This window comes from Clytia hemisphaerica, unplaced genomic scaffold (assembly GCF_902728285.1).
Source record: "Clytia hemisphaerica strain Z4C2 unplaced genomic scaffold, Clytia hemisphaerica genome assembly, whole genome shotgun sequence".
In the NCBI taxonomy this organism is placed as follows: Eukaryota; Metazoa; Cnidaria; class Hydrozoa; order Leptothecata; family Clytiidae; genus Clytia; species Clytia hemisphaerica.
The window spans coordinates 91,309-118,235 of NW_027104309.1; the positions used below are offsets into that span (position 1 = coordinate 91,309).

At 34.5% G+C, this 26,927-nt stretch overlaps 5 protein-coding genes across 6 annotated transcripts in view; all 5 read right to left on the reverse strand.

Moving 5' to 3' along the window:
* Positions 1-15,935, reverse strand: part of LOC136817504 (N-acetyltransferase ESCO2-like) — a 23,667-nt gene extending 7,732 nt beyond the window's left edge. Inside the window, exons 1-8 of one of the 2 annotated variants that reach the window (XM_067073821.1) lie at positions 14,504-15,935; positions 13,994-14,105; positions 13,581-13,712; positions 12,531-12,620; positions 12,022-12,105; positions 10,853-10,915; positions 1,283-1,356; positions 795-893 (exon numbers count right to left, since the gene is read on the reverse strand). In XM_067073821.1, the coding sequence (XP_066929922.1) occupies positions 795-893; positions 1,283-1,356; positions 10,853-10,915; positions 12,022-12,105; positions 12,531-12,620; positions 13,581-13,712; positions 13,994-14,105; positions 14,504-15,864 (2,015 nt within the window). In that variant the 5' untranslated portion in view covers positions 15,865-15,935. The remainder of the gene's footprint in view (positions 1-794; positions 894-1,282; positions 1,357-10,852; positions 10,916-12,021; positions 12,106-12,530; positions 12,621-13,580; positions 13,713-13,993; positions 14,106-14,503) is intronic. The other variant, XM_067073822.1, reaches the window with a different exon arrangement.
* A 438-nt stretch (positions 15,936-16,373) lies between these two features.
* On the reverse strand, positions 16,374-17,904 carry LOC136817507 (carbonyl reductase [NADPH] 3-like). The gene is made up of 2 exons (XM_067073832.1): positions 17,336-17,904; positions 16,374-16,833 (listed from the first exon to the last, which is right to left on the reverse strand). Exons 1-2 carry the CDS (start codon positions 17,826-17,828, stop codon positions 16,460-16,462), a joined length of 867 nt encoding a protein of 288 aa, XP_066929933.1. The 5' UTR covers positions 17,829-17,904; the 3' UTR covers positions 16,374-16,459.
* A 368-nt stretch (positions 17,905-18,272) lies between these two features.
* On the reverse strand, positions 18,273-19,437 carry LOC136817508 (carbonyl reductase [NADPH] 3-like). Its single transcript, XM_067073833.1, has 2 exons — positions 18,887-19,437; positions 18,273-18,677 (listed from the first exon to the last, which is right to left on the reverse strand). The coding sequence occupies exons 1-2, from the start codon at positions 19,386-19,388 to the stop codon at positions 18,322-18,324; spliced, it is 858 nt and encodes a 285-aa protein (XP_066929934.1). The 5' UTR covers positions 19,389-19,437; the 3' UTR covers positions 18,273-18,321.
* Positions 19,438-19,501: 64 nt separating this feature from the next.
* LOC136817509 (carbonyl reductase [NADPH] 1-like) lies at positions 19,502-21,916 on the reverse strand. Its single transcript, XM_067073834.1, has 2 exons — positions 21,395-21,916; positions 19,502-20,198 (listed from the first exon to the last, which is right to left on the reverse strand). The coding sequence occupies exons 1-2, from the start codon at positions 21,891-21,893 to the stop codon at positions 19,846-19,848; spliced, it is 852 nt and encodes a 283-aa protein (XP_066929935.1). The 5' UTR covers positions 21,894-21,916; the 3' UTR covers positions 19,502-19,845.
* Positions 21,917-22,436: 520 nt separating this feature from the next.
* LOC136817510 (carbonyl reductase [NADPH] 1-like) lies at positions 22,437-25,336 on the reverse strand. Its single transcript, XM_067073835.1, has 2 exons — positions 24,694-25,336; positions 22,437-24,398 (listed from the first exon to the last, which is right to left on the reverse strand). The coding sequence occupies exons 1-2, from the start codon at positions 25,184-25,186 to the stop codon at positions 24,046-24,048; spliced, it is 846 nt and encodes a 281-aa protein (XP_066929936.1). The 5' UTR covers positions 25,187-25,336; the 3' UTR covers positions 22,437-24,045.
* Between the last annotated feature and the right edge of the window lie 1,591 nt (positions 25,337-26,927).

Below are 26,927 nucleotides of genomic sequence, written 5' to 3' on the forward strand. Positions count from 1 at the left end.
CCACTTTAGTGAGATTGCTTGAAAGTGTTTTAAGTGGTTTCAAGTGGTTTAAGCGTACAAAATCGGACGTCAGATTTTTAAATCAAAAATATTAAAAATTCGTTTACGCTCTTAGTAAGTCGTTTTCAAAAATTTAGACTCGGGTTCGAATTTACTGTTATATTTTATACTTCTGGGGCTAGAATCTAAAATGCAGAGGTCATCCATAAAATACGTACGCATCAGGCTATGAATGTATTTTTTCTACTGTTCTCTGCAAACAAGGGGCAGGGCTGTTGAATATTTGAAAATCTTTGCATACATGATATATGATGACCCCGTATTAAAGGTCGGTCATCGGAAAGCTTAGAGCTTCTTCTTAGAGCAAATTTGGTAGCCTTCAATATTGCTTGTTGAGGTTCAACTGTCTAAAGTAATGATAGCTGAACGTTTCAATAAAACTTTGTGTAATATAACGTAATGTCTATATAAAGGTCCTACTATATAATTTCCAAGCTACCTAAAATATAGAGGTGGTGTTTATTAGACGATCCTATCGTCTGAAGAAGATCATCACCAAAAAGGGACTAGTTCAGGAGGCGGGATAAATTTGAAAACGGTGGTTAGTCCGGGGCGGAGTAAGCAGTGGCGGAGGTATTTACAGTGCGTTTATTCCAAACTCTACCACCACTTTTTCCCCCGTAAACCGCCCTGACTCTGCGCATATATCTTTTCCCGCGTTTACTGACCCTCTAACGGACGATAGCATCGTCTAAGGTGTTTATATGACTTTCAAAAGATAAAAAATCTTTTACCTGATACATTCAACAAGCCTAGTTCCAATTTTCATTCGACGACTTTGTGAGAAAACCCAGATTCTACTGATCCCACAAATTGCTTTCACTGGTTGCGTGCTAGAAAGGTGGAGAAGAATATGAAAATTTCATTGAATGATAACTTGCCTTTATATAGCAATTCGCTACAACCAAAGAGCAAAATCGAAGCCTAATACACATTTTTTATAAGAACAAACCATATAAGAAGATAAGGCTTCGATGGCCAAATTATTAAGAGCACGCTATCGTTAAGAACATTTTAAGACTATTTTATAGACTCTGAAACACCCCCATTCCTTAGGAAAATGGACAAAAATACTCACGACATGGCGAAATTAAGAACATTTTCAGGCTTAAAGCTCAAAAAGTCAATAACATCCGACGGCTTCAAAAATTTTTGATGTTCTTTTTAAAAAACGTATTAAGTATGATCTCAGTAAAATATTTCCCACAACTCAATATCTTACCTGCAACACCACGATTGAATTGGTGAACTTTCTTCCGTCGCGTTCGTATTTTCGTCCGTCAGAATTGGGAAACCCTGTGATGGGAAAACAGATAATTTACTTTTAAATTGGATAAACTTTCACGGGGATTAAATTCCGCGGATTCCGCAGATTTGGGTGTCATCCACAAAAATCCGCGAAATTAAGTCCCAATGGAAATTTGGAAGGGCCTCAAGTCTGAAAGATCATAGTAAAAGAAGGGGATCTAAAGTCTATCATGCTAGACGACTAATTCAGACATATGTAGTAGAAAAGAAAAAAATGGAAGGGACTATAAATTGTAGTTTATACAAACTGATATTATCCATTAACAATTATCATATTATCGTATAACACCCATATTACTGTATTACTTAGATTATAAACGACTCCAGAGGAGAGTTATTTATTACTTTTTCGATATCTTGATGACGGATGGGGGAATGAATAGAGCAACTTAAATTTGGCGGGAATTTAATTTGGGGGATGACGGAAAAAATACAAGCAATATGCTGAATGGACCTACCTGATGATGAAACTTAGATAGCAATAAGGAGAAAAACAATCATTTAGAAAATATAGCAGTTAGCGACGAAAATGCATTAAATTTTATCATTGCCCCGCAGGGGCTTTTGTTGCTTCACGTAGCGGACTTGCTCGCCAGAAAAATATTCATGTTGTTTCTTCAGATTTTTTTCGTGATATTTTTTTAACTTTCGTGCATTTTACACAGAGCACTTGTGAAAGCGAGAAATCGAAAGTCCCGTTTGCGTGTGGGGAGACGATAATTACAAGGTCTCAAAAGAAGGTTGTCTATTGCTCATTCCGACATTTTAAATTTTCCGGGGGGTTTTGTTGTTTGGAATTGATTGCTAGTAACGGCTTGTGACTGTGCCGGGTGCATACTCGGCACCTTGGGCCCCGCAGGGTTGCTAGTAACGGCTCGAATTTCAGTCAGGTTAAAAGTCGATGTCGGAATGAGCAATAGACAACCTTCTTTTGAGACCTTGTAATTATCGTTTTCCCGTTTGCACTGCCAGTCTACACAGCTTTAAAGGTTTCACAAACAACAAACAGCTCACAAGATTTTTGCTTGGTTAATATCAAACCTTATACGATTGTCAGAAATGGATGACATCTTCAATGTACAATGACAGTGTGTTTTACACACACAGTCTGACAGTGTCTGGACAGTTTTATACGCTGCTCTACCGAAACCCTACTGAACCCAGTACCCTATATGGATATTGCATGCGCCGAAAGTAATTTTTCAAAGAGTAATCCTTGCGCCAAAACGTGCCAAAAACTGGTACCAACATTGAGTTTCTTACAGAAGGTTTAGTGAGTGAGACATGCCAATGAGAATATACTATGACTAACATGAACTGATTAATTCTCGTGGACATTTGAAGCACAGTGTTACAGCAAAACAAGCCGTATATATATAAAAGTTGCGAAGCGATCGAGGCAGGTCACTAAATTCGCAAGTTGCAAGCAAAAAGATAGAAAGTATTGAATGAGCCCGATAAGTTCTTTTTTCTAACGTTACAGGGGTCTCACCAAACAAAAATGATTTATACCTTATTATATGAATATATAAGTATGGAATTTAACGGCCTTGAAATTAGCATGAAATTTCTCAATTCGTGTTAATTCACTTAATTACACGTCTCCTAATACTCATGTAAGGTAAGTAAAAAATAATCGAAGAAAATTTTAAAATCGCGTCTTTTGTTCGGGAAAGCTTTTCCACCTAAACCTAAAAAGTAAATTATTTTTAATTTTGGTTTTTATTTTGACTAATTTTACTTCCGGTTTTAAATTCCTCGTGTTCGAAAATCGAACTTTCGAATTTTTCGAATTTCGTATGTTTCAATAAAAACGAACATTCGAATCCCCTCCTGCCATAAATAGTTTTTTATTTGTTAGAATTCCAGGGTAGACAGACTTTCCTCAGTAAATGATTGGTGATTCGATGATAGTATTCATGGTTTCGAAGATTTTTACATGTAAATGTTGATATCAAATATAGTCTTTACCAAAACCCAATCAAAACTAAAGAATCCTCGGGGTCAAGCACTATCCGGTTTAAACACCAGTCGGTCTATTGAGACAGGGATGTGAAATACTGTACTGAGGAATTTAATCTTTAATAATCATACCCAGTTACGAGTTAGAAATATTGTATCAAGTTACATCATTATTTACACAAAAATTTAAAAGTTTAAGTTCTATAATTATAATAAAACTATTATAGTGGTATAAAATCCTAAAGATAAACATAAAGAAAAACCAGAGAAAAATAACTAAAATTTAAGAAGATTCCTACAATTCCTTCAACAGGGTTTGATTCAACAATCAAGCAAAAAACCTCAACATTTTTATAATGGCTGAATTTTCCAAAGTGGTGAAGCCTATAGGGTTTTTAATCTTAAATCTGCTGGAGACAAATGTTTGACAGTCTCACCATTGATTTAGGAGCAAATTCTTCACATTAAAATAATTTTATCAGCCGTAGTACAGAAATTTAAAACAGTTAAAAGTACATCATAGATATCCATAATATCATGTTTTGATAACTGTCAAGATTTGTTCATGGACACATATTTCGATATTTTACAAGTCATTTTCATTTCCAGCAATTTCTAAAATCCTTTTTACAATCATATGTTTCGTCAATAGTTACTTTATCCTGGCCATCAAATGCATATTTATAACAGCAAGCAACCAGAGCCCACATATTTTCGAGCAGCCAAGTCAAGATTTCAAGAACAACGACAAACAATCAGTTCTCTTTTCCACTGAATAAGAGGAGGGATAAATTCTTCCAGATTATCCATAACTTGAATATGTTCGTCCCCATTTCAAAGCATGTAAAAAGGCCAAGTTCATGTTCTTGCTCACTCTCTTATAGTTATATTCGCTTTGCAAAAAAGGTTTATTCACCACGTATGCAGGTCATTTTCAGCTTTCCTTTTCAAGAAAATGACACAACAACTCTGTTGAGCCTGTCTTGAAACCAGACGAAACAGTAAAAATTTCCATCTTCTTTCTTCTGGTCTTTCTCTTTGCTACAGTTTCAGCTTTTTCTTTTCAACCAACATCTTACACCTCTTCAACTTTTTCAAAACATTCAACGTTTCATTTTTATTTCTCACAAAAAAGTAAACATTCGAAAGTGTCTGTGTTTTCAATGCTCGAGTTGTCGAGTCAATGCAGCGACTTCTTAAAAGGGAGCACCATGAGAGCAGAGAGAGAGAGTTTGAGTTTTTTGAACGCTTCGATTCGACCGCGCGCTGGTTTTCCGAACCAATCAGCTTTCTGATATTTGAACGTTTTGACCGCGCTTTGGTTTTCCAAACCAATCAGCTTTCTGATATGGAGCGGGAGTAAAGAAGCTAAAAATGTACGGGAACGACGGAATATCTTTTATGGAAGTTGCCCTGACTCGGAGATTTTCGGCGCCGTGGAGTGGTTCTTTTTCTCGACGAAGCAATCCTAAATACAATCTACCAGTCCGATATTGTAACGCCTCTTACCTGGACGAAAACAACCGGGATCTGAATACTTAACCCACATTTAACAGATAGGAACTAAATTTTCGTTTTCGTCTTGCGCTCGAATTTAAAGGTACATGCACACTATAGCAAAACTGCTTCGCTCATGTATATTCGCTTCGCAATAATGGTTGAGCATGGGCAAGTTGAGCAAACTTTGAAAATGACGTTTATGCCACTGTGCCAGAACGGTACTTCGATGTGTATGTACGCCGAAGATTTTCAGCCCTAGTTACCTGAATTCCAGACTGGGACAAAACATTTCAAGCTTCTAAGAAAAGCTTATTATTACACACGCTATTGGAGTAATTTCAATTTGAATTGTTTTGTCACATATTATGAACAGACTCGAACACTCTCTCTACTATTACCACCACTGCACACTGTACCGTGTTGATGTTAAACGTAGGAGCGTACTTTGCTCAAATCAAAACTGAACAAACTTTTTGACTTTTTAGAACCAGACGTCCAATAAAATACAAACACAATGTTGTACCCACCTGTGAAGTGAAAAGGTTTTAACCATGTTGACAGTGGTTACAACGGGACACGGTGTCTGAAATAACAGTCATTTCGTTGAAGAATCTCCTCTTTATTGCTTGCCAGGGAAGTGGAAGTGGATTACAGCGGTAGAAAAAAATTGTGTACAGTGGCGGATTAGATGATGTTTTAATATTTTCATGGTGACCAATTTTTGCTGAAGGCCCCTTTTCAGATTTTCTTAGGATTTTATTTTATGGTCTTTTGTAAATAAGAACAAAGGCTGTGAAATCCGGCAAATTTAATCCCTGAAAATTAATACCTTTATTAAAATTATTTGATTCAACTGCCAATTTTAAGAGCAACTATCAAATTTATATCTTTAGTAACCATGAAGAAATTTTATTCAAGCTAACTGAAAACTTTTTGCAGAAACACGTATAAACATTGTTAAAGTTTTTCAGATAATTTTCAGTAACCTTTGATACAAATAGATTATATCTACAGTATGCCACCAGTCCAAAGTTACTTACTTTTTAAATTTCAAATCAAATGAATGAAATTGTATTCAATTTCATTTTGGAATTCACCTTTAATCTGCATTATGTATTCTTTATGGGAGGGAAGCACTTTCAGTTTCACAGTACACATTCTTATGTTTGGGTTTTCAAAAGATTTTTATCTGGTGATTGAAGAAAATCAACTTTGATATCATTTTAGGTCCTAACATGTTGCGAAACCTGTACAGTAATGGTTTTAATTCAGGTCACTTTGCATCAAAAAGTGTAGATTTAACATGTTTTTTTTTTTGGATTAACACTATCGTTATGTATGGATCTTATTGAGGAAATTTTAACCGCATCGGCTCGTGTTTCTTAACTTTAAACAGCTCTAGTAACATTGAGCACTTTCTATGAAGACTCATTTCACCAATTTATAGTCTTCATGGCTAAGTTCCTCTGGGCTAATATCTGCTATCAGCGGGGCATTCATAGCGACAGCTACTTGCTAGTTGATATTTGATGGGGGGGAGGGGTTTAGGGAAAAAAGAAATAGAAAGTTCCGGTTGCAAATTTGCAAAGGTTTATGTTGACAATTGAATCATGCTTGATGGTGTCATTGTTATCAATAATTTTTTTAAGTGAAAAAACAAAGAAATATATGGAAAAAGCCCAATTCAAATCTGCAAAAACGGCGATTTCCGGCACACTTCCGGCATGACAAGATTCTCAAAAATCCGAATCAGCCACACTTAGGGCATTGCTGATACACATCTTCATGCAAAAATCGGGAAAAACGATTAATGAAATCTCGAGAAAATGGCAACAAACCGGTTTTGACGGCATATTATCGGCATTTTTGGCCGAAATTTTTTTTCTTCAAAAATCAGGCTCCGTCACATTTCAGGTATTGCCAATTTTCATCAGTCTGCAAAATTTTATGAAAAAATATAAATTACAGCTCGAGAAATTCAAGAAAAACTGTATTTCCGGCGATATTCGGCTATTCCGGCGGTTTTTAGAAAGTCCGGCATCAAAAATCAGTTTTATTGACAATTGAACCATGCTTGATGGTTGGCATTGTTATCAATAATAATTTTGCGTGAAAAAACAAAGAAATAATAGGAAAAAGTCCAATGAAAATCTGCAAAAACGGCGATTTCCGGTATATTTCTGGCATTTTCGGCAAGAATAGAACTTTTCTCAAAAATCGAACTCAGCCATGTTTTGGGCATTGCTATTACGCATCTATGTGCAAAAAATCAGAAAAAACTAATGATGAAATCTCGAGAAATTGCCAAAAAAACGGTTTTTCCGGCATATTTCCGGCATTTTCGGCCGGAAAAAATGTTTTTCGAAAATCAGGCTCCGTCACATTTTAGGTATGGTCATTTTGCATCAATGTGCAAAATTTCATAAAAAAATATAAAGTAGAGCTCGAGAAATTCAAGAAATACTGTATTTCCGGCGAAAATAGGTTGTTCCGGCGATTTTTAAATAGTTCCGGCTTCAAAAATCAATTTTATTGAAAATTAAAACATGCTTGATGGTGGGCATTGCTATTAATAATGTTTTTGAATGAAAAAACAATCAATTATAAGGAAAAAGGCCAATGAAAATCTGCAAAAACAGCGATTTCCGGCATATTTCCGGCATTTTAAGCCGGAAAAAATTTTTTCTCAAAAATCGGACTCGGCCATGTTTTGGGCATTGTTAATACGCATCTTTGAGCAAAAAATCAGAAAAAACTAATGATAAAATCTCGAGAAAATGCCAAAAAAACAGTTTTTCCGGCATATTTCCGGCATTTTCGGCCGGAGAAAATTTTTTTTCCAAAATCGGGCTCCGTCACATTTTGGGCATTGCCATTTTGCATCATTGTGCCGAAAATCAGAAAAAACTAATGAGCCAATCCTGAGAAAAGCTGGCAACAGACGAACGAACGGACGAACGAACGGACGAACGAACGGACAAGGGTTAATTTAAAGGACTACCTTAGGTAGGTCCAAAAATTTTCTTTCTTTAATCCCACCTTTAATGTACTCTTAGGTGCCAAATAAACGCACCCCCCCCGCTTGTTAATTTTTAGATTTTTTTCCAACCCCCCCCCCAGACCTTATTAGGACCCCCCCGTTTATTAATTTTTGAAAAAATTCCCAGCTACAAAAGGAAAATTCCTTGTTTTACTCTAAAAAGCCTAAATTTAGTCTATTTTGACCCTTTTTAGGGTTTTTAAAGGTCCACTTTCCAACCCCCCCCAGTAATTAGGCCCCCCCCCGTTTATTTAATTTGAAAAATTTTCCCATCCCCCTCACCCATTTATTCGAACCCTCCCGTTTATTTGGCACCTAAGAGTATTCGTACTATTTACAGACAAAGTTTTAGTCCGCACTTCTTTAGAATACTATTGCTCGAGGTTTTGAGTAATAAGTAAATAACATAAATGAACGTGAACAGGGCATTTAACTGTTTTCATTGATTAGAATTATATTAGAATTATATACTATCATTGCTACGATAAAGATGAAGAAAAAAGCGAAGAACATCAGAAACACCCAGTGTACACAGAAAATCCTTTTCTTATCAGAAAAATGACTGTCTCGTAAAAAGTCAGTAGGATTTTTCAAAAATGTTTTTCCTCTACTTTTCCAAATCGACGATTCTTTGTCTTGTAGATTATGTTGCTTTATACGAGCGACGATTCGATCCATCCAATCTACCACTATTTTATATTTATGGTTGATAGATTGTATTGTTTGTGCCGCATGCCCTGTCGCAGAGAAATATCCAAATCCGAAATATATAATGCAACATCCATTTAGCTTCTCATTACTGTCTAACTCAATTAATGCTAGATCGCTAATGTACAACAAGAAATCAGCTTCTTCGATTTGTGTTCCATCAAAATGGGAATTAATTCGTACCAAATTCCGAAACGGTCCTTTGACATCGTCTGTATATTTATGTGACAACAACTCCAGCGTAAATGTTTTGACACCCGTAAATTTTTTGGCACCAGCTTTTGATACTACCATATCATAAATCGTTTCCATAATTTCGAAATATGTAAAGGCGAGACAAGACAGAATAGCGTCATCATTGCTAATGCTAGTCATAGTGAAGGACAAATCTCCCCGATCCAAATTGGGCATATTTGATAAAGATAGATTCCTAAAGATCTTATTTATTTCATCTAGCTCTGCTCGCTTGATTAATAAGCATAAGTTTTGTCCGGGAATAAAAAAGTTTGATATACACTCTTGTTCTATCATTCTCTCTACATTTTCACAAAGCGTTTCATGAAACTCTTGTGTATTCCATTCTGTTTGAGGGTGCTCTTTTTCATAAGTAGCTGATAAAGATAAGAAAATGGTTTTCAACAAATAGGTTGGTATCTCTTTAGCTGACATCAGGGAATGTTTTAAATGCAAAAATGCTTTACGTTGATAGTACGGTAAATGGAGTAAGATCTCCAACTCAACTAACGAAAATGAAATCCTCCATTCTAACTTGGTAAGTGAGCTACCGGGAAAACTCTTAGCAATAAGAAATAAAGGTACATTTTTTAGTTTGCTTTTAAGCTCATGTATGGGGAAACATTCCAAGAGCTCTTTCGGCCATTCAGCCAGTCGTAAACCAATCACATAATCTTTGTCAGAGTAAGTAATAGCAGCATTTGTTTTAGATGTGTCTTCAAAATTATACCGATGCCTCTTATGAGGCTCCTGACCCGTCAGAAACAAAGGAGCCAGTTTCTGCTGGACAATATGCGAATACAAAAATCTCCCGTTCGTATCCTCAATAGTATAAAAGCCTGGGTTCTCTGTGGGCTTCCAATAAAAATCTCCTGTTGGATCACCATGGCGTTTCTCACGAAAATCACGAACCAGACCAGGACCAATTTCATAAAGATAATCATAATCTGAACGATTTACGTAAAGAAATTCAGCACGACTTCCTGTGAGATATCTTTGCACCAGGGTAGGAAATAAAACATGAGAAGGTTCATAGCCCTCTACCATGAAAAGGATAGTTTCTGATCTCTTCAGTGTTTTATATGCAACTTCTGCTTCATAATTATCTTGTCTTTGCTCTGGTTGGTTAGTAAGAAGAGGGGTTGCTTCGTCTGCAGTCATAAACATTTCTCTCTCGTAAGCCATGATCACTACTCACTACCCTCCAACAAAGTGTACAAATCTAGCGTTTATTGCTTGTACTACAATAAACTTTGAAATAAAAAGGGTCTGTTTATAGACACACGTCTTCAAAACACAGTTCTTACATCCTTCTTGTTATAACATGTCTGATGGCATTGCAAAATTATTTGATCATCGACTAAAGTAAATAAGAGTCAATTGACCATCAACGGTCATAACCATTTGATAACAAACTACACGTTCTTTTACAAGAACATCCAAAATTTTTAAAACCTTCGGATGTTCTTATCTTTTTTAGTTTTAAGCCAAAAAATGTTCTTAACATGTTCTTAACATTTTTTAACATAGTTTGTTCTTATAAAAAGAACGTGTATTTAAAGTGTTTTGTTTGGCAAAATAGTTTAGAGTAATATTGTTTTCTTTTTTGGGTATCTAGCTAGATACAGGCTTGAAAGACTGGCGCAAATTTATACCCAGATCCATCCATTGAGTTTAATAAAGCCCCGAAGGGCTAAAGAAAGAAGAATCTTCAAACTTTCTCAAGCAAGAAAAAGTAAAGCATTAAGATTTACGCCCCATTTAGAAAGACGTGTTGATCTTTCTTTTCGCGCGACATATTTATCAAAATCTGGTAATCAATTTTACTTTCAATCTGACATTTGTGTGAAAAATACGCGGGTCACGCGTTTTAAATGGAAAATAAGTGGCTTTATTTCCAACCCAAGAGTTTTAGATGTAGCTCCTTCGGGGCTTTGAAATCAATGGATCCATCGTCCTCCCCTATCCCCCTCATGGCCATTGTAGTTTTTTTACGCTGAAGAAACATTTTTAGTTCCTAACAAAGAAGAAATGACTGACCTTGGTTATAGGAACAGCGATGACACAACCAACCACTTTCTTTGAATGGATGAACAAAAACGCCTAAAATGAATAACATTTCGTTATACAAAATACTGCAAGGTTTCAAGCGTAATATAATCAGTTTAAGAACTTTAAGCAGTGCAAAATCTTTCATAAGTAGATTTTTTTTCGAATTTCGACCTCGAGTGCATTACACGAAGCATCATAATAAATACAATAGCATCAGTGGTATCAAGAAATGAAAAATATTGAAAACATTCAATTCTAACAAAGCTCCCAATACTGATATCGCGAAAAAAATGGTCAAGACCATGTTCAAGAAAATGACATATTAACCCTATTCTTCGCCACGACATGACGTCAGAACTGGGGTACAGCAGAACACTTACTAAAGATTAATTATGTGTTTTCAGTAAACATAATCTTTTAGTGAGTTAAACCATAGTGTTTTTCTCAAAATTATTAAATCTTATTGGTTGAAAAAGATGTCACATGACTTTCTGTGGCAAAGATACTAGGCTTTTAGGGGCGTGGGGGGCGGGCTGTTCCTGTACCACCCCTTAATCTAGTTGGTCTTTTTGATGAAATTTGGCACACATGATCCTTGTCATATAAGGTAACTTTTGACAAAAAATTTTTTTTGATGACGTCATTCATCATGCTAAAAGTGAGCAAAACCCGAAAATTTGCTTTGCTCTTATAAATAGCAATTCATACTATGCAACACTGGAGAGTCTTCTGAGAATTTTCAAAAAGTTCAACCAAATTCGTCACTCAAACAATAGAAAAAGTGACGTGTTGGGTCGAACTTTTTAAAAATTCTTGGAAGACTCTCCAGTGTTGCATATCACGAATTGTATTATAACAAAGGCTTTAGAAGTCCAAAATGCTTATTTTATCCTAAATATTCAATAAATTACAGTTCAAACGATTTGACATAACTGTCAAACTTAACCTTACTGTCAGAAATGTTCAATTTTTTTTTATTTTGAAGCTAAATAAAAGTTGGGAATTTACAGAAAATTTCATGCCAAAAGCTCTTATTACTTCAGGAGCTATTAACATTAATTTCAACCCCGAACAGAAACAGCCCCCCCCCCCTCTAGTACGAATAGAGTCAATGCAAACATAATAAACGTAATAGCCGAGTCTAAAAGGTTTCCTACCTGTTCATATTGACCAAGGCTCCTTTTTTCTTGTGAAGATGCAAACCCCAACTCACCGTCTACCACTTCTCTGATCTCGTTCAACTGGAAAGATGAAACGCAAAATATCATTATTAGAAAACTCAGTGGTCAAACCAAAGTTTGAGACGGAAAACGGATTTTATTAAATAGCAATTTAGCACATGATTCTGAAACTTCGGTGGATTAAACAGAACTTTGAGATGGGAAAAGCTTCTTTATATACTTCACTGAGACGGAAATCCGTCTGAGACGGAAGAACTTTTACCGCTGAAAACTGGAGCCTTAAGAAGTTGAGTTGGTTTCCAATTGGTTTGTAAAAAAGGTTTCATTGAAATTTCAAGGATGGACTAACTTTGTTTTAGATATGACGAAATTGTATAATTCTCACATCAAGAAATTCAGAGCTAGAAAAGTTACATCTTATGATAGCTCCACCGCCGTATTAATATGAAATGGAATTCATCTCCAAAGGTCGATAAAAACTAAACCTTTTTCAAGTGCATAAAATTGTCCGAATCTTTTATTGAAATGATTCTGCCGTCCGGAAATTCTTCGAGAATTCTCTCTGCCTTCCAACCCTAAAAGCGAAAAAAGCAGTTGTGAATCCGTTTACCTTATCGGGAAAAAAAATACCGGAGTTTTATTTTGTCGGGGTCTTTTTTCGTTGGTGAAAATTTCGTCACCTAGAGGCATTTTCGTCACTTTCCCCCGACCAAAATTTCAATTTCGTCACTTTTCCCCGACCAAATTTATAATTTAGTCACTTCCACCCGACTAAGTTGTCCAAATGAAATGGTTTCCTTCACTATCTCGAAAATAGATCTTGTAATTCGACGTTTGAAGCACTAATTTCGTTTAATAAAGGCGTAAAATATTTGGATTTGAATTTTGGTTAGGGGAAAAGAAATCGAGTAAAAGTTTTGGTCGGGGATAAAAAAATCAGGTTAAAGTTTTGGTCAGGTGATAAAATGTCGGGGATAAATTTCGTCGGGGAAAAATTTCGTAACCCCCTCAAAATTTTCGTTGTTTTCCTCCGACGTTTTTTTCCCCGATAAGGTAATCTGTAAAATTTTTGAGAAACACAACGTTAGATTTTAATAGAGGAAAACACTCAACCAGGTGAGGTGATTGGGTATCAGAACTCTCTCTACTGTGGCCTAGGTAGGCCTGAATGAGAGTGATCTAACAATCTTAAATGTAAGAGGGAATATTTTAAGATATTTCTTTGGGCCAATAATTTAATGGTGAAAAGAATAACCAGAAGCATTATGTTTTTATTTAAAAACTATATATTCTACCTTCACTACAAGAGGTCATCATCAGAGTGTAAAAATCTATCAACAAGAAAAAAAATTTAAAAACATTTTAAAAACAAATCTATGATTGGTTAATAAAATTACAATGAAAACAGTTTTGAAAAAGACAAAGGAAAATTTTATTAGCCAATTATAGATTTATTTTTAAATGTTTTTAAAAGTTTTTTTTTTCTTTCACCATTAAGAGTGGATAAAAAACGAGAAGATTAAAAATCGGCTTACATTGAAGCGAAGTTTCTGCACAATCTTTTGATGGTACTTAGCATGCTGTTCTTCATCTTCTTCTTGACTTTTAGTGTAAACCATGCCACAACTTTCACATTTGACGTGGCCGAAATCTTTTTGACCGACATCCTTTAAAAGAGAAAGGAGAGGAGTGAGCGATGGTTGAATAGACGATATCGACTTTACCGAATTCTCCCCGAATGATTACCCATGATGCATTGCGCAAAGAAATTCACGGACGATAACCCAAACCCTAACAATGCATCATGGGTAATCATTCGGGGAGAATTCAGAAAGCCGATATCGTCTATTGTCCAAAGGTGCCAGGACCACAAGTGAATGGACAAGCCTGGTCAATTGGAAAAGAATAATGAAGCTTTTTGAGTGTATCGGGAAATGAATTGTCTTACAATATACATTTGCTCTTTGGCAGGTGTCACTTTCTTTTTCATTGGCTTCTTACGGTTTTGAGGAGTTTTTCGGACGGACGTTGGTAAATCAAATAATAAGTTGTTCTCATCGCTAAAAAGAAAAAGAAGAAAAAGTGAAAAGAATAAGAAATGCAGTGGCGGATCTGAGGAGGTTCCAAATCTATAACGCAGAGTTTTCATTTCCTTATTTCTAAAAGGAACACTCTCCGTCGTAAATTTTGATCCGCAACTGCAATACACACGTATTATACTCTACTGCAAGTTGTCCATACAGGTTTTCAATGCGCTCCTTTTTAGAGAGGAGCAGGCCAGCTCCAAATTAATATTTCTTTATACATCTTATGCAATATTGAACCAACTGGTCGAGATTTAAAAGATAGCCCCAATCATTATCAGTAGCCAATAGGCTTATAAATCTTAATTCATCTGACAAGCGCTAATGAAGATTCCTGAGCAATCTATAGAAAAAAATTGAAGCAAGAATCATACTCATTTTGGATTTGTGGAGAGAGTCCAGTTTTCGAAAACTGCATCTGTCGCTTATTGGTCTTCTTTTCATCAGCAGAATTATCTCTTTTTGGAGTCTTCTTTGTACTGTTCTGTTTTCCAGGATCGTTCGTCCTTTCAACTTTCGAAAAATAATTTAGTAGTGTTTTCTCACGATGCTTTTTCGGTGTCTTTTTAGACGGTGAATGACCGGAGCTGGACTCAGATAAACAACTAGTGTCCATTTGACTTGAAGTGTCCAAACTAAACATCTGATACGGCTCTTCCTCACCACCATTAGCGCCGTTGTCGGAAATGGGATCTTCACCTTTCTCCATATCTTTGTCTTTGGAATCAGGTGTCAAGATCACTTCACATGAGTCATGAGTTTGAGGTGATTTTACACCACCGCTTACAATATGAGTAACTGAACTTGAAGTTTTTGATACTTGAGTTTTTTCGATACTATTTTTTTTCAGTGACTTTTCAGTGCTTAAAACATTAACAGTTGATGGAGTCACGGGTTGCCGATGATGGTGATTGATAGGATCCTCATCTTTCATTTCAGTGGATTCGTTAACGAGGTCTGCCACCTGTGAGGGATCAACGAACGGTGACGAGCGAGCGGACATACGTGGAGTAGTGTTAGCAGAATCTGTATCTAAACTTGGCGAAAAATATGTTTGAGTTTCTATGGTTTTAAAATTATCGTTCGTTTTCGATTTTAAATTTCTTGGTGAGGACCAAGTTTTCCTCGGCGACGAACGAGCCTTAGTCGGCGATAAACGAGTTTTTGTCGGCGATGAACAAGTTTTCGTTGGTGATGAAAGACTTTTACTCGGTGACTCATTTTTACGTTTCTTGCCATAAATATTTGAAGTCCAAAACATATCACGTTTATAATATCTCCGTACGGGTGGATCTTTACAAGGACTATTAAAAGGTGACTCCCTATTTGTACTTTCGTCTTTCTTGGGAGAGTTTCCATTAAATTTGACATTGTTTCCTGTAGAACTCATGAAATCATGTGAATTCGTAGATATTGAAGTTTCACTATCCTTACATATATTTTTGGAATTTTTTTCTTTAGAGCCGTTTCTACTGTCTTCAGACAACTCCTTTGACTTCTCATCATTGGAGGTGCTATCAGCTACTAAAGAACATTTTTCCTCGGTCGATTGTTTTGGTTTATATGTAACAGCTGCAGTCCACCTGGAAGGTCTGTTCCCATAAAAACTTCTGACGCTACATTTGATTTTTGTGTCACTGTTACATGACTCTGCAGTAGAATCAAGAACGAGTGTTTTCGAAGGTTTTTCATCATTTTCCTCTCCAGCACTGTCTCCATACATTCGTTTTACCATTTGCAGAAAATACTAAATATATTTCAACTGTTTTTGTTTGTTTTATTTTTCTATTCTTTTGTATTGTATCTAAAATGACAAAAAGGTGAGAAAATTTCAATAACAAGGCCAAATAAAAAAAATGTCATCAACCGCACCACCATCATCTCAAAGATTTCCCTAAACGGATAAAGAAAGTCAGAATTGATCAAAAAAATAACTTACAGAACGAGAACTTAAATATTATCAATTATTTGGTATCTTGTTTATTTAATACCCAGTTAATGTTCAATATATTTCATGACAGACATTTAAAATTCCGACAAGATTCAAGCAATAAATTAAAATTATTATGCAGTTTGTATAAAAAATGTTGAATAAAATTTCAACAAAAGTCATATCAATTTTTTAAATGCAATTAATTAAAAAAATTAAATTAATTTAGGTTCCTTGATTTTTGGTTACATGAAACAGTTAAAAAATAAAAGAAAAATCGGATAAAGAAGTTCAAGATTTATGTATTTCCATTGCTTGAAAATCAGTCAATAATATTTGTTGAAAGTTTTATTATGATCAACATATGGAAACTTGGTCAAACTTGATAAAAAAATCACATTCAACTGTTTGCTGTTTCTTGTGGTGGGTATGTAGTCGGTTTTCGTTTCTGACAAAAACATCCTTTGATCGAATCATCATTAGCCTGTAACAGTGATAAATAGACTGGAGTGTCAGCTCCCTCTTCTGGAGTCTGGTACCAGCTCTTTTCATGTTTTCCTCGAGTCATGTCCGTCTCCACAAGACCTGGACAACACGAGTTAACTTTTATATTTCGATTTGGTTCTTCAGCATCAAAGCTTTTTTGTTGAAGTTGTGTAAGAAAAGAGACACCCATTTTGGAAACTCCATATGCACTTGTTGGCCATCCAGTGGCTTCGAAAGTGTCCTGGTCTTCAGTTGCGGTAATAAACTCGTTCATGAGAATGCTCAGTGCTGAAAAGAAAAATCATAGGAAATGTATAGGATGATAGTTTCAGATGATTTTTGATATTTGGCTTACTCAGAGATACCTTTTATGGTCAGGAGAGACACCTCTCTCAATTATTTTCCAAAGCTGAGATATTCGACTTTGAATTTTCAAATTTTTACTTGAAAACAATAGAAATTTAACGTAAAGACTGTGTAAAGACTCATTTTTAGAGATTTCAAAGTCAAACATCTCAGCTTTGAAAAGAAATTGGGTCAAAAGATTTAGAGGTGTCTCTCTGGACCATGAAAGGTATCTCTAGGCCAAATATCAAAAATCATCTGATAATCCCTTTAAATAGATGGACGAATTTGAGATTTCAAAGAGACAAAATCCTTCCATTTTCGGCAATTTTTTTCCCCTTTCCTTTGTTGTGTCGACAAAAGAACTAAAACATGTGAAGAGCCTTTTCAAATTAGCCATTGCAATGATATTAATTAAAAAATAACGATTGAAAAATGTTCATACCATCTACAGTCAACCCAGAATCACTGAACCTTCGTTTCAAACCATCCGACAACCGTTTGTACGCATGGACACTCGAAACACTGGAAATATTAACAACAACTCCGTTCTGTTTCAACAAGGGAAAAAACGAATTAAAAATATTCATCAATCCAAAATAATTACAGCCGACAGTGGTCTTTGCACCATGTAAAGGGGAATCTCCTCTAAAGGCGACACCAGCATTATTAACCAATACATTAAGTCCACCATGCTCACTTTTCAAATAATCATGTAATCTACCAATACTGTTTTGATCGGTAATATCCAGTTGATGAAATCTTGGTTTCAAACCATTTTGTTCAAATTCTTTGACTGTTTGTAATCCAAGCTCTTCATTTCTTGCAGTGAGATAGACAGTCTTTTCTTCTTTATCTTGTAATAATCGTTTGACTATTGATTTTCCGATACCTTTGTTTGATCCAGTTACAACAAAAACTCTAGGTTTGGAATCCATGATAGTTATTTGAATATACTTTTATAGCTTATGATAACTTAATCTGCCTGAAACACAAAAATTTGGAAAATGTTGATGACTTTAGGAATATCTAAAAAACTTTTAGATAATAACAAGAAATGGAAGCTTTTTTCAGAAAACAAGGATCGGTAATTCCTAACAATATAAAATCTCATGATGACTCTAAAACTCCAGTAAAATGCGACCCTATTTTGATTCGTACCAAAATCTCTAGAAAAGATTGCATAATTGAAAAATTAGGCAGGTAGTATTCAACGGCCTTGAAAATTGCACGATCTGAAATTAAGACGAATTTTTCTGGTTTTTCAAGGAAACAATGGCTGGTTTTAATTAAGCAAGGGGGTTTTTATTAACACGAAATTTTTCAATTTGTAAATGTAATATTCGTGTAATAAGGTAGTTATGAAATGGTATGAAATGGTCTGCTAAAAGATGCATCTATTTGTTGACATTTCATAAAGAACATTTTCATTCAATTGGTTGGTGGAAATGCCTCAACTTCTCTTGACCTCAAAAATTTTCCTCTAGGTTCTTTTACATCAGGAGAAAGAAGAGCAAGATATACAGGGGTATCTGCTCCCTCGTCAACTGTTTTTTTATTATTAGCAATCATATGTTGAGTCATGTCAGTATCTACAAACCCTGGTGTACAAGAATTAACAAGAATATTTTGCTCGGGTTTGTTACTGTCAAATTGTCTTTGTTGAATGCTAGCCAATACTATTTGACCGAGTTTGGAAATACCATATGCATTCTGTTTGAAACCTTTCTCAGTGACTTGATTGTCTCTGGCAGCTTGCACAAATACATTGATCAAATCTTTCAGATCTAAAAGAAATTAATGCATATCAGAGATGGGGTGCAGCATAAAATAATAAATTTTGAACACAAAAACACTGGCATGAAAGTCCATCATTTGGAAGAATTTAACAAGAATGAAACCCAATAAGCGATAAACATTTCTGCATGCAATATCATCAAATACTATGACTTCAGAGAAAGAAAAATGACATATCATTATCATAAAAATAATTTACCTTGAATAGGGAGGTTAGGGTCACTAAACTTTCCTTTCATCTCCGCTGACAAGGCCTCATAACCCCTGGTACCAGCCCCACTTGATACATGAACCACTCTAGCATTTCTACGCAAAAGTGGGAACAGTGCCTCACATACACTTAAAGTTCCAAAGAAATTGCATTTAGTTGTTGTGTCTGCTTGCTCACCAAATGGTATAGTACTTGCATTAGAATATGCTATTCCAGCATTATTAACCAATACATCAATGCCATGATGCTCCTTTTGCAAATGATCACGTAATCTATCAATACTGTTTTGATCCGTAATATCTAGTTGACGAAACCTTGGTTTCAAACCATTTTGTTCAAATTCTTTGACTGTTTGTAATCCAAGCTCTTCATTTCTTGCAGTGAGATAGACAATCTTTTCTTCTTTATCTTGCAAAAATAGTTTTACTATTGATTTTCCAATACCTTTATTCGCACCAGTTACTACAAAAACCCTCGGTGAAGATGACATGATAATAGTTTTTCTTTAATTTCCTGAAACAAAAAAGAATCATAAAGAATGAAATAAAAGTCTTCTGAATTTTTCAAAACAGCGAGAAGTGAGAAATTTACAAATTGTGGTGGTTCATGCCTATTTTAAAGGTAGAGAAAAATATTTTGAAAACGAACTAATACAATATTATAAGATATGTAGACATAAAACAAAAAAGCCCCTACAAAAAATACAAAATATTGTGAATTCTACGTTAAAGTATTATGTGAATGAAAAAAGTTCAAGAATATCAGGATCTAATGCTTCGATATTATCTGATATAATCCTTAACTTCAAATCATGACCTTTATGCGTAATTACAACGTACAAAGGCAAAAAACTCCCATTTTGAAATGAATTGGTGCTGTCTTTGAGTTTACAAAGTTATAAAAAATTGAATTCTGAAAAAAAACTCCCACGGTTACAATTTATTCAGTCAGCTTGAAGGTGGAAATGGGCAAACCTTACGCAATTTACAGAATTTCCCTCTTGGTTCTTTGGCGTCAACTGGTATAAGAGCAAGGAATGTTGGTGTGTCAGCCCCTTCGTCAACTGGTAATGGATTTGGATATTTTCCACCTGTCATATCAGTATCAACCAGGCCAGGACAACAAGAATTGATCAGGATGTTCTTTTCAGGCTGTGTAGCATCAAAGTGTTTTTGTTGGATCATTGTCATTACTGTTTCACCGAGTTTTGACATACCATAAGCACTTTGAGGGAAACCTCTTTCAGTAGCTTGGTTATCCTTGGCAGATTGAACAAAGGTATTGATCAGCTCCTTTAATCCTAAAGTTAATAATCAAAGATAATATCTAGTTATCAAAAGAAGTTTTTAACAATTTTTTGTACTTTATTAAAGGTTGCTTACTAAATTAATAGTATCAATTAAAATACCGGGTGCGCCACAAAAAGGTTTCTCTCTTTAAAACTAATTTTCTTGATATCTAAAAAAACTAAAAGAACCATTCCTATTCCATTGGAAAGAATGAAGAAAAACTTAAATTTTCAGGGGTCATTTATCAAATTCGCTCCATTAGATCAAAGGTTATGGTCAATTGAATAAAAAAGTTACTTTCTGAAAGTGCTCAAAAACGTTAAAAATCGACCAATCGAAGAAGCATAAAAAGCATAATTACATGATACATCAATATTTTCATTTCAGTTATTAAAAATGATAATTACCTGTCTCAATGACCTTTTGTTATATAAAAGATGGTTGAATTTCAATAAAATGAGGAAATTTGTCCAAAATAGCCAAAAAATTTGGTGAAATTCATAAAAATACATTTAGAAAATATGGATTGCGAGGTACATCCAGCCTTACATAGACTTAATCCAGTCTAAAACCAAAAAGCTGAGGAAAATGTCAGTAAAAGTAAATTAAATTGATTTTGATGAAAAATTTAAACCCTTTTGACCCTTGAGTTTCAAAATTTATGTATTTGATTACTGAAAAATGATCCTCATCATGTAGGCCAAAATTAAAATTTGATAGGTCGATTTTTAAACGTTTTCGAGCACTTTCTGAAAGTAACTTTTTTATTCAATTGAGCATAACTTTTGATCTAATGAAACGAATTTAATAAATGACCCATCAAAATTTAAATTTATCTTTCTTCTTTCTAATAAAATAGGATTGGTTCTTTTGAAATTTTTAGATTTCGAGAAAATTAGTTTCAAAGAGAGAATCTTTTTTGTGGCGCACCCGGTATATTAATAGGACAACCAATCTTATTCAGGATCAATATTGAGTTTTTCAAGTGTAATAGAACTGTAAAAAGCTAAAAATCTTTTATTGCGGCTATTTAAAAATAGAGGTCAATAGACCTGCGAAATATATTGCTATAAAAAAAGAATAAAATAAATTTAGGACAGATTTTTATAACTAGAGCTGTAAAGCCAAAACTAAAACATTTGATGTGTTTGATTATAAATAATAAGAAGTCCTCTTTCAAAACAAGCATTGTTTTTGACTATCTTACCCTCGATGGATAGGTTTTCATCAGTAAATTTCTGCTTCATTTCAGGAGAGAGCTTTTTGTAGGCATATTCACTGGCCATACTGCTGACATGAACAACTCTGGCATTCTTGCGTAGAAGTGGGAACAATGCATCACAGACATTCAATGTTCCAAAGAAATTACAGTTATTTGTCACTTCTGCTTGTTCAGCAAAAGGAACTGTACTTGATCCTTTGTATGCCATTCCAGCATTATTGACCAGAACATCAAGTCCAGCATGCTCCTTTTGCAAATAATCACGCAAGCTTTCAATACTGTGTTGATCAGTGAGGTCCAATTGATGAAATTTTGGTTTCAAACCATTTTGTTCAAGCTCTTTTACAGCTTTTTGTCCAAGTTCTTCACTTCTTGCAGTAAGATAGACAATTTTTTCTTCTTTATCTTGTAGTAGCAATTTAACAATGGATTTTCCAATACCTTTGTTTGCTCCAGTAACTACAAAAACTCTTGTTAAAGTCATTTTATTTTGTTTTGCTTTTATAAAATCTATAATGAAAGACACAGAGATAATTTTTAAATATACAAGTAAGGTTAGATTCAAAACAAAGGGGCAGTGAAGATCTCTGTATAATGATGAAATAAATGGGTTATGAAAGTAACTTTTGAAACTAGATGCTACAATTAAAATATTAAATTATTTAATTTTCCATAGTGAAGATCTAAAGTACAAACAAATTGACACAAAAATACTTGATGGTGAATAATTTTAATTAATTGGCTTGTTGTGAAAAAATTATCTTGTGAAGCTAAATTGAAATAGAAAAATATTTAAAACAAAAATTAGATAAACAAAAATTATTTAAAAACAAGCAACATGCTGAATGGACCTACCTGATGATGAAAGTTAGTTAGCAATGCGAAAAGAAAAATGAAAAAAATCAGTCAGAAAATATAGCATTTAGCAAAATACACAACACAATAAATTCATCATTGATTGTTGATGGGGGGAGAGAGAAGGGTTGTAGGGAAAAAAAAAGGAAGTTCTGGTCGCAAAAATCAGTTTTATTGACAATTGAATCATGCTTGATGGTGAGCATTGTTATCAATAATGTTTTTGTGTGAAAAACATAGAAATACAAGGAAAAAATCCAATGAAAATCTGCAAAAACGGCGATTTCCGGCAACCGGAAAATTTTTTTTCTCAAAAATCGAACTCAGCCATTTTTTGAGCATTGCGAATACGCATCTTTCTGCAAAAAATCAGAAAAAAAAAAAAATGAAAATTCGAGAAAAAGTCAAAAAACTGGTTTTTCCGGCATATTTCCGGCATTTTAGGCCGGAAAAAAATGTTTTTCGAAAATCGGGCTCCGTCACATTTTAAGTATTGTCATATGGCATCAGTGTGCAAAATTTCATAAAAATATGTAAAGTACAGCTCGAGAAATTCAAGAAATACTGTCTTTCCGGCGAAAATAGGTTGTTCCGGCGACTTTTAAAATAGTTCCGGCTTCAAAAATCAATTTTATTGAAAATTGAAACATGCTTGATGGTGGGCATTGCTATTGATAATGTTTATGAATGAAAAAACAACCAATTATATGGAAAAGTCCAATGCAAATCTAGAAAAACGGCGATTTCGGGCATATTTCAGGCATTTTCCGCCGAAAAAAAATTTTTCTTAAAAATCGGACTCGGCCATGTTTTGAGCATTGTTAATACGCATCTTTGAGCAAAAAATCAGAAAAAACTAATGATAAAATCTCGAGAAAATGCCAAAAAACCAGTTTTTCCGGCATATTTCCGGCATTTTCGGCCGGAAATGAATTATTTCGAAAATCGGGCTCCGTCACAATTTAGGTATTGACATTTTGCATCAGTGTGCAAACTTTCATGAAAAAATATGAAGTACAGCTAAAGAAATTCAAGAAATACTGTCTTTCCGGCGAAAATAGGTTGTTCCGGCGACTTTTAAAATAGTTCCGGCTTCAAAAATCAATTTTATTGAAAATTGAAACATGCTTGATGGTGGGCATTGCTATTAATAATCTTTTTGAATGAAAAAACAACCAATTATATGGAAAAGTCCAATGAAAATCCAGAAAAACGGCGATTTCCGGCATATTTCCGGCATTTTCGGCCGGAAAAATTTTTTTCTCAGAAATCGGACTAGGCCATGTTTTGGGCATTGTTAATACGCATGTTTGAGCAAAAAATTAGAAAAAACTAATGATGAAATCTCGAGAAAATGCCGAAAAACCAGTTTTTCCAGCATATTTCCGCCATTTTCGGCCGGAAATTTTTTTTTCGAAAATCGGGCTCTGTCACATTTTGGGCATTGCCATTTTGCATCATTGTGCAAAAAATTAGAAAAAACTAATGAGCCGATCCCGAGAAAAGCTGGCAACAGACGAACGGACGAACGAACGGACGAACGAACGAACGGACAAGGGTTAATTTAAAGGACTACCTTAGGTAGGTCCAAAAAGAAGTTTAAAATCAGCTTACATTATATACCTAGATCCTAAGTGAATGTGAATTGTGTAAAATGTGAAATGGAATTAAATAGAAAATAAATCATGCCTATGTATCAAAATATTAAATAGCTGTATCCCTACAAAAATAAATGCATTAAAAAAATCAAACCAAATCAAATCAAATTAAATCAAATCAAATCAGTCAGATGGAGGGTATGGCACCACTTTTCTCAATTTGCAAAATTGCCCCTTGGGTTCTTTAGCATCAACAGAAATCAATGCTAAATAAGTTGGAGTATCAGCACCTTCATCAGGGGAAACCATTCCCTCATATCTCCCACCGGTCATTCCAGTATCAACTATACCAGGACAGCAGTAATTCACCAGGATGTTTTTATCAGGATATTCAGCATCTACTTGTTTTTGTTGCAAGATTCCCATAAAGGAAACACCAACTTTTGAAGTAGCATATGCAGATTCAACCCAACCACGATCCTTTAGTTGATTATCCTTTGCAGCGGTAACGAAATCATGAATTAACAATTTCAATCCTGTAATTTTTAAAAGTTAGAAGGCTTTTATTAGAAATCTACCTCTAATATAGCAACAAACAAATTTCAATTTTCATGTGAGGAGGGAAAATTTTTATTCAATATTATAATCAGAATCTCAAAATAAAGGGAATTCAACCACCATACAGTTCAAACTAATCTCTAATGAATAGAAATGAATTATAGGATGATAATATCCTGTAGTAACTTGACTATCGATTTTCAAATGTAAGACCAGATAGTAAAAAAAACACCAAAATTCAAAAAGCAAAAATCACAAAAACATAAAAATTACCTTCCATATTTAAATTTGGATCTGTGAATTTAGCTTTAAGTTCTTTGGAAAAGCCTGAGTATGCCATCTCACTTGTGAAACTTGAAACAAGAACAACTCTTCCATTTTGTTTGAGGATGGGAAAAAGCGCTTCACATATGTTCACAGTTCCAAAGAAGTTGCAATTGTTTGTCACTTCTGCTTGTTCAGCAAAAGGAGCTGTACTTGATCCTTTGTATGCCATTCCAGCATTATTGACCAGAACATCAAGGCCAAGATGCTCATTTTGAAGATGATCACGTAATCTATTAATACTGTTTTGATCCGTAATATCTAGTTGATGAAACCTTGGTTTCAAACCATTTTGTTCAAATTCTTTGACTGTTTGTAATCCAAGCTCTTCATTTCTTGCAGTGAGATAGACAATCTTTTCCTCTTTATCTTGCAATAGTAACTTCACTATTGATTTTCCAATGCCTTTGTTTGATCCAGTTACAACAAATACTCTCACCATTTTGAATTTTAAGATATTTATAACTAATTAAATCATAATAGAGAAATATAAAATAGAGTTCCTTAAAGTCTGCACTCTTGTCCTTACGTTGAATGCAAAACTAACACAGTCAGTATCTTAAAATGTAGCCTATTGAAAATGTTTTTGATCTTCCCTTTTTGTGATTTTTACAAAGGGCATCATCCCGGTAGAAAACCCCTCAATCAGCAGACTTTTTCTAGGTTAATACCTTGTAAATAAAGCTATGTGTTAACACTTTATGTAAAGTTATTACCAGGTTTTCCAAGGCATTGCTTTCGTAGTGTGAAAGTTTATTCATGACAGACAAGACCCTCCAAAAATCATGAATTTCCAGGCCTTGCAATTTTGCCTGGGAACTCAAAAAATCGCCATTTACTCGTTACTTGCACGATAATATCGTGGAAACATTTTGATTTTGGAATCTACATATACTAATTCGAGAGTTTCCATCGAAAAAAGTGGAATCCAAGAGGTGTATCACGAAAATCATTTTCTAGCCACTTTTTTCGACCTCAGCCACGGGACTATTGTCAATATTATGGGTTGATAATTTGAAATGTCTAATTAGGATATTTGCTATACAACATTTCAATACCATATAATATTTTAAGAAACATGAATTATGTTACGAATGCGTTACAGTTTTCCGGTCTGTAATTTGTTTGACCTGTGACCAAATTTCTGCTCACAAAAATTTTTCAACTTTTTTTTTAAATGTTTGGTTCTGTTCAGTTCATTAACAAGCGCTAGTTTATTTTTTCATAAAACCCTTTAGAAGTTTTGTGGCGCATTCTTTTGCATTGTGTTAGAAGCATTTTCAGAAAAGATCAACCTCACAGATGGATAACACTGATTTAATATTATCCATCCAAAAACTGTATAGTTTGTTAAGTTTTGACATTTGGAAGGGGTCACTACCCCCTAGTCTAGAGTAACCCCACCCAGCCCTACTCTAGGTTCTAGTTCTACTCCCTTTCAAAATTTGATGGAACCATCCCTCAAAATTGGGGTGTCATTGGGATTTTTTCCCCCTCTTTCAAGACATTATAAATAAATATTTTTAGTCAATCGGACATCATGTCCGACAGAAATGAAATCCTGTCGGTCATTCAGTGTATATATTTTTTTAAAGTTACGGAGAAAGCGAGTAGGAAAAATAAAAGTTACCTTTGAACAGTTTGATACTGTATATAACAGAGAAATTGATTCGATAAAAGTGATCTTAGAAACACCCTTGGAAGTTACGAAGAAAGCAAGTTGATAAAAGTTAACTTTGAAACACTCTTAAAAGTTAAGAAGAAAGCGTGTTGATAAAAAATAACTTAGAAACACTCTTGAAAGTTATGAAGTAAGCAAGTTGATGAAAATGGTCTTAAAAAAACTCTTGAAAGTTACGAAGAAAGCGAGTCGATAAAAGTTTAACTTTGAAACACCCTTGAAAGTTACGAAGAAGGCGAATTGATAAAAGTGATCTTAGAAACACTCTTCAAAGTTACGAAAAAAGCGAGTCGATAAAAGTTAAACTTTGAAACACCCTTGAAAGTTACGAAGAATGCGAATTGATAAAAGTGATCTTAGAAACACTCTTGAAAGTTACGAAGAAAGCAAGTCGATAAAAGTTTAACTTTGAAACACCTTCGAAAGTTACAAAGAAAGCAAATTGATAAAAGTGATCTTAGAAACAAAGAAGGTTACGAAGAAAGCAAGTTGACAAAAGTAA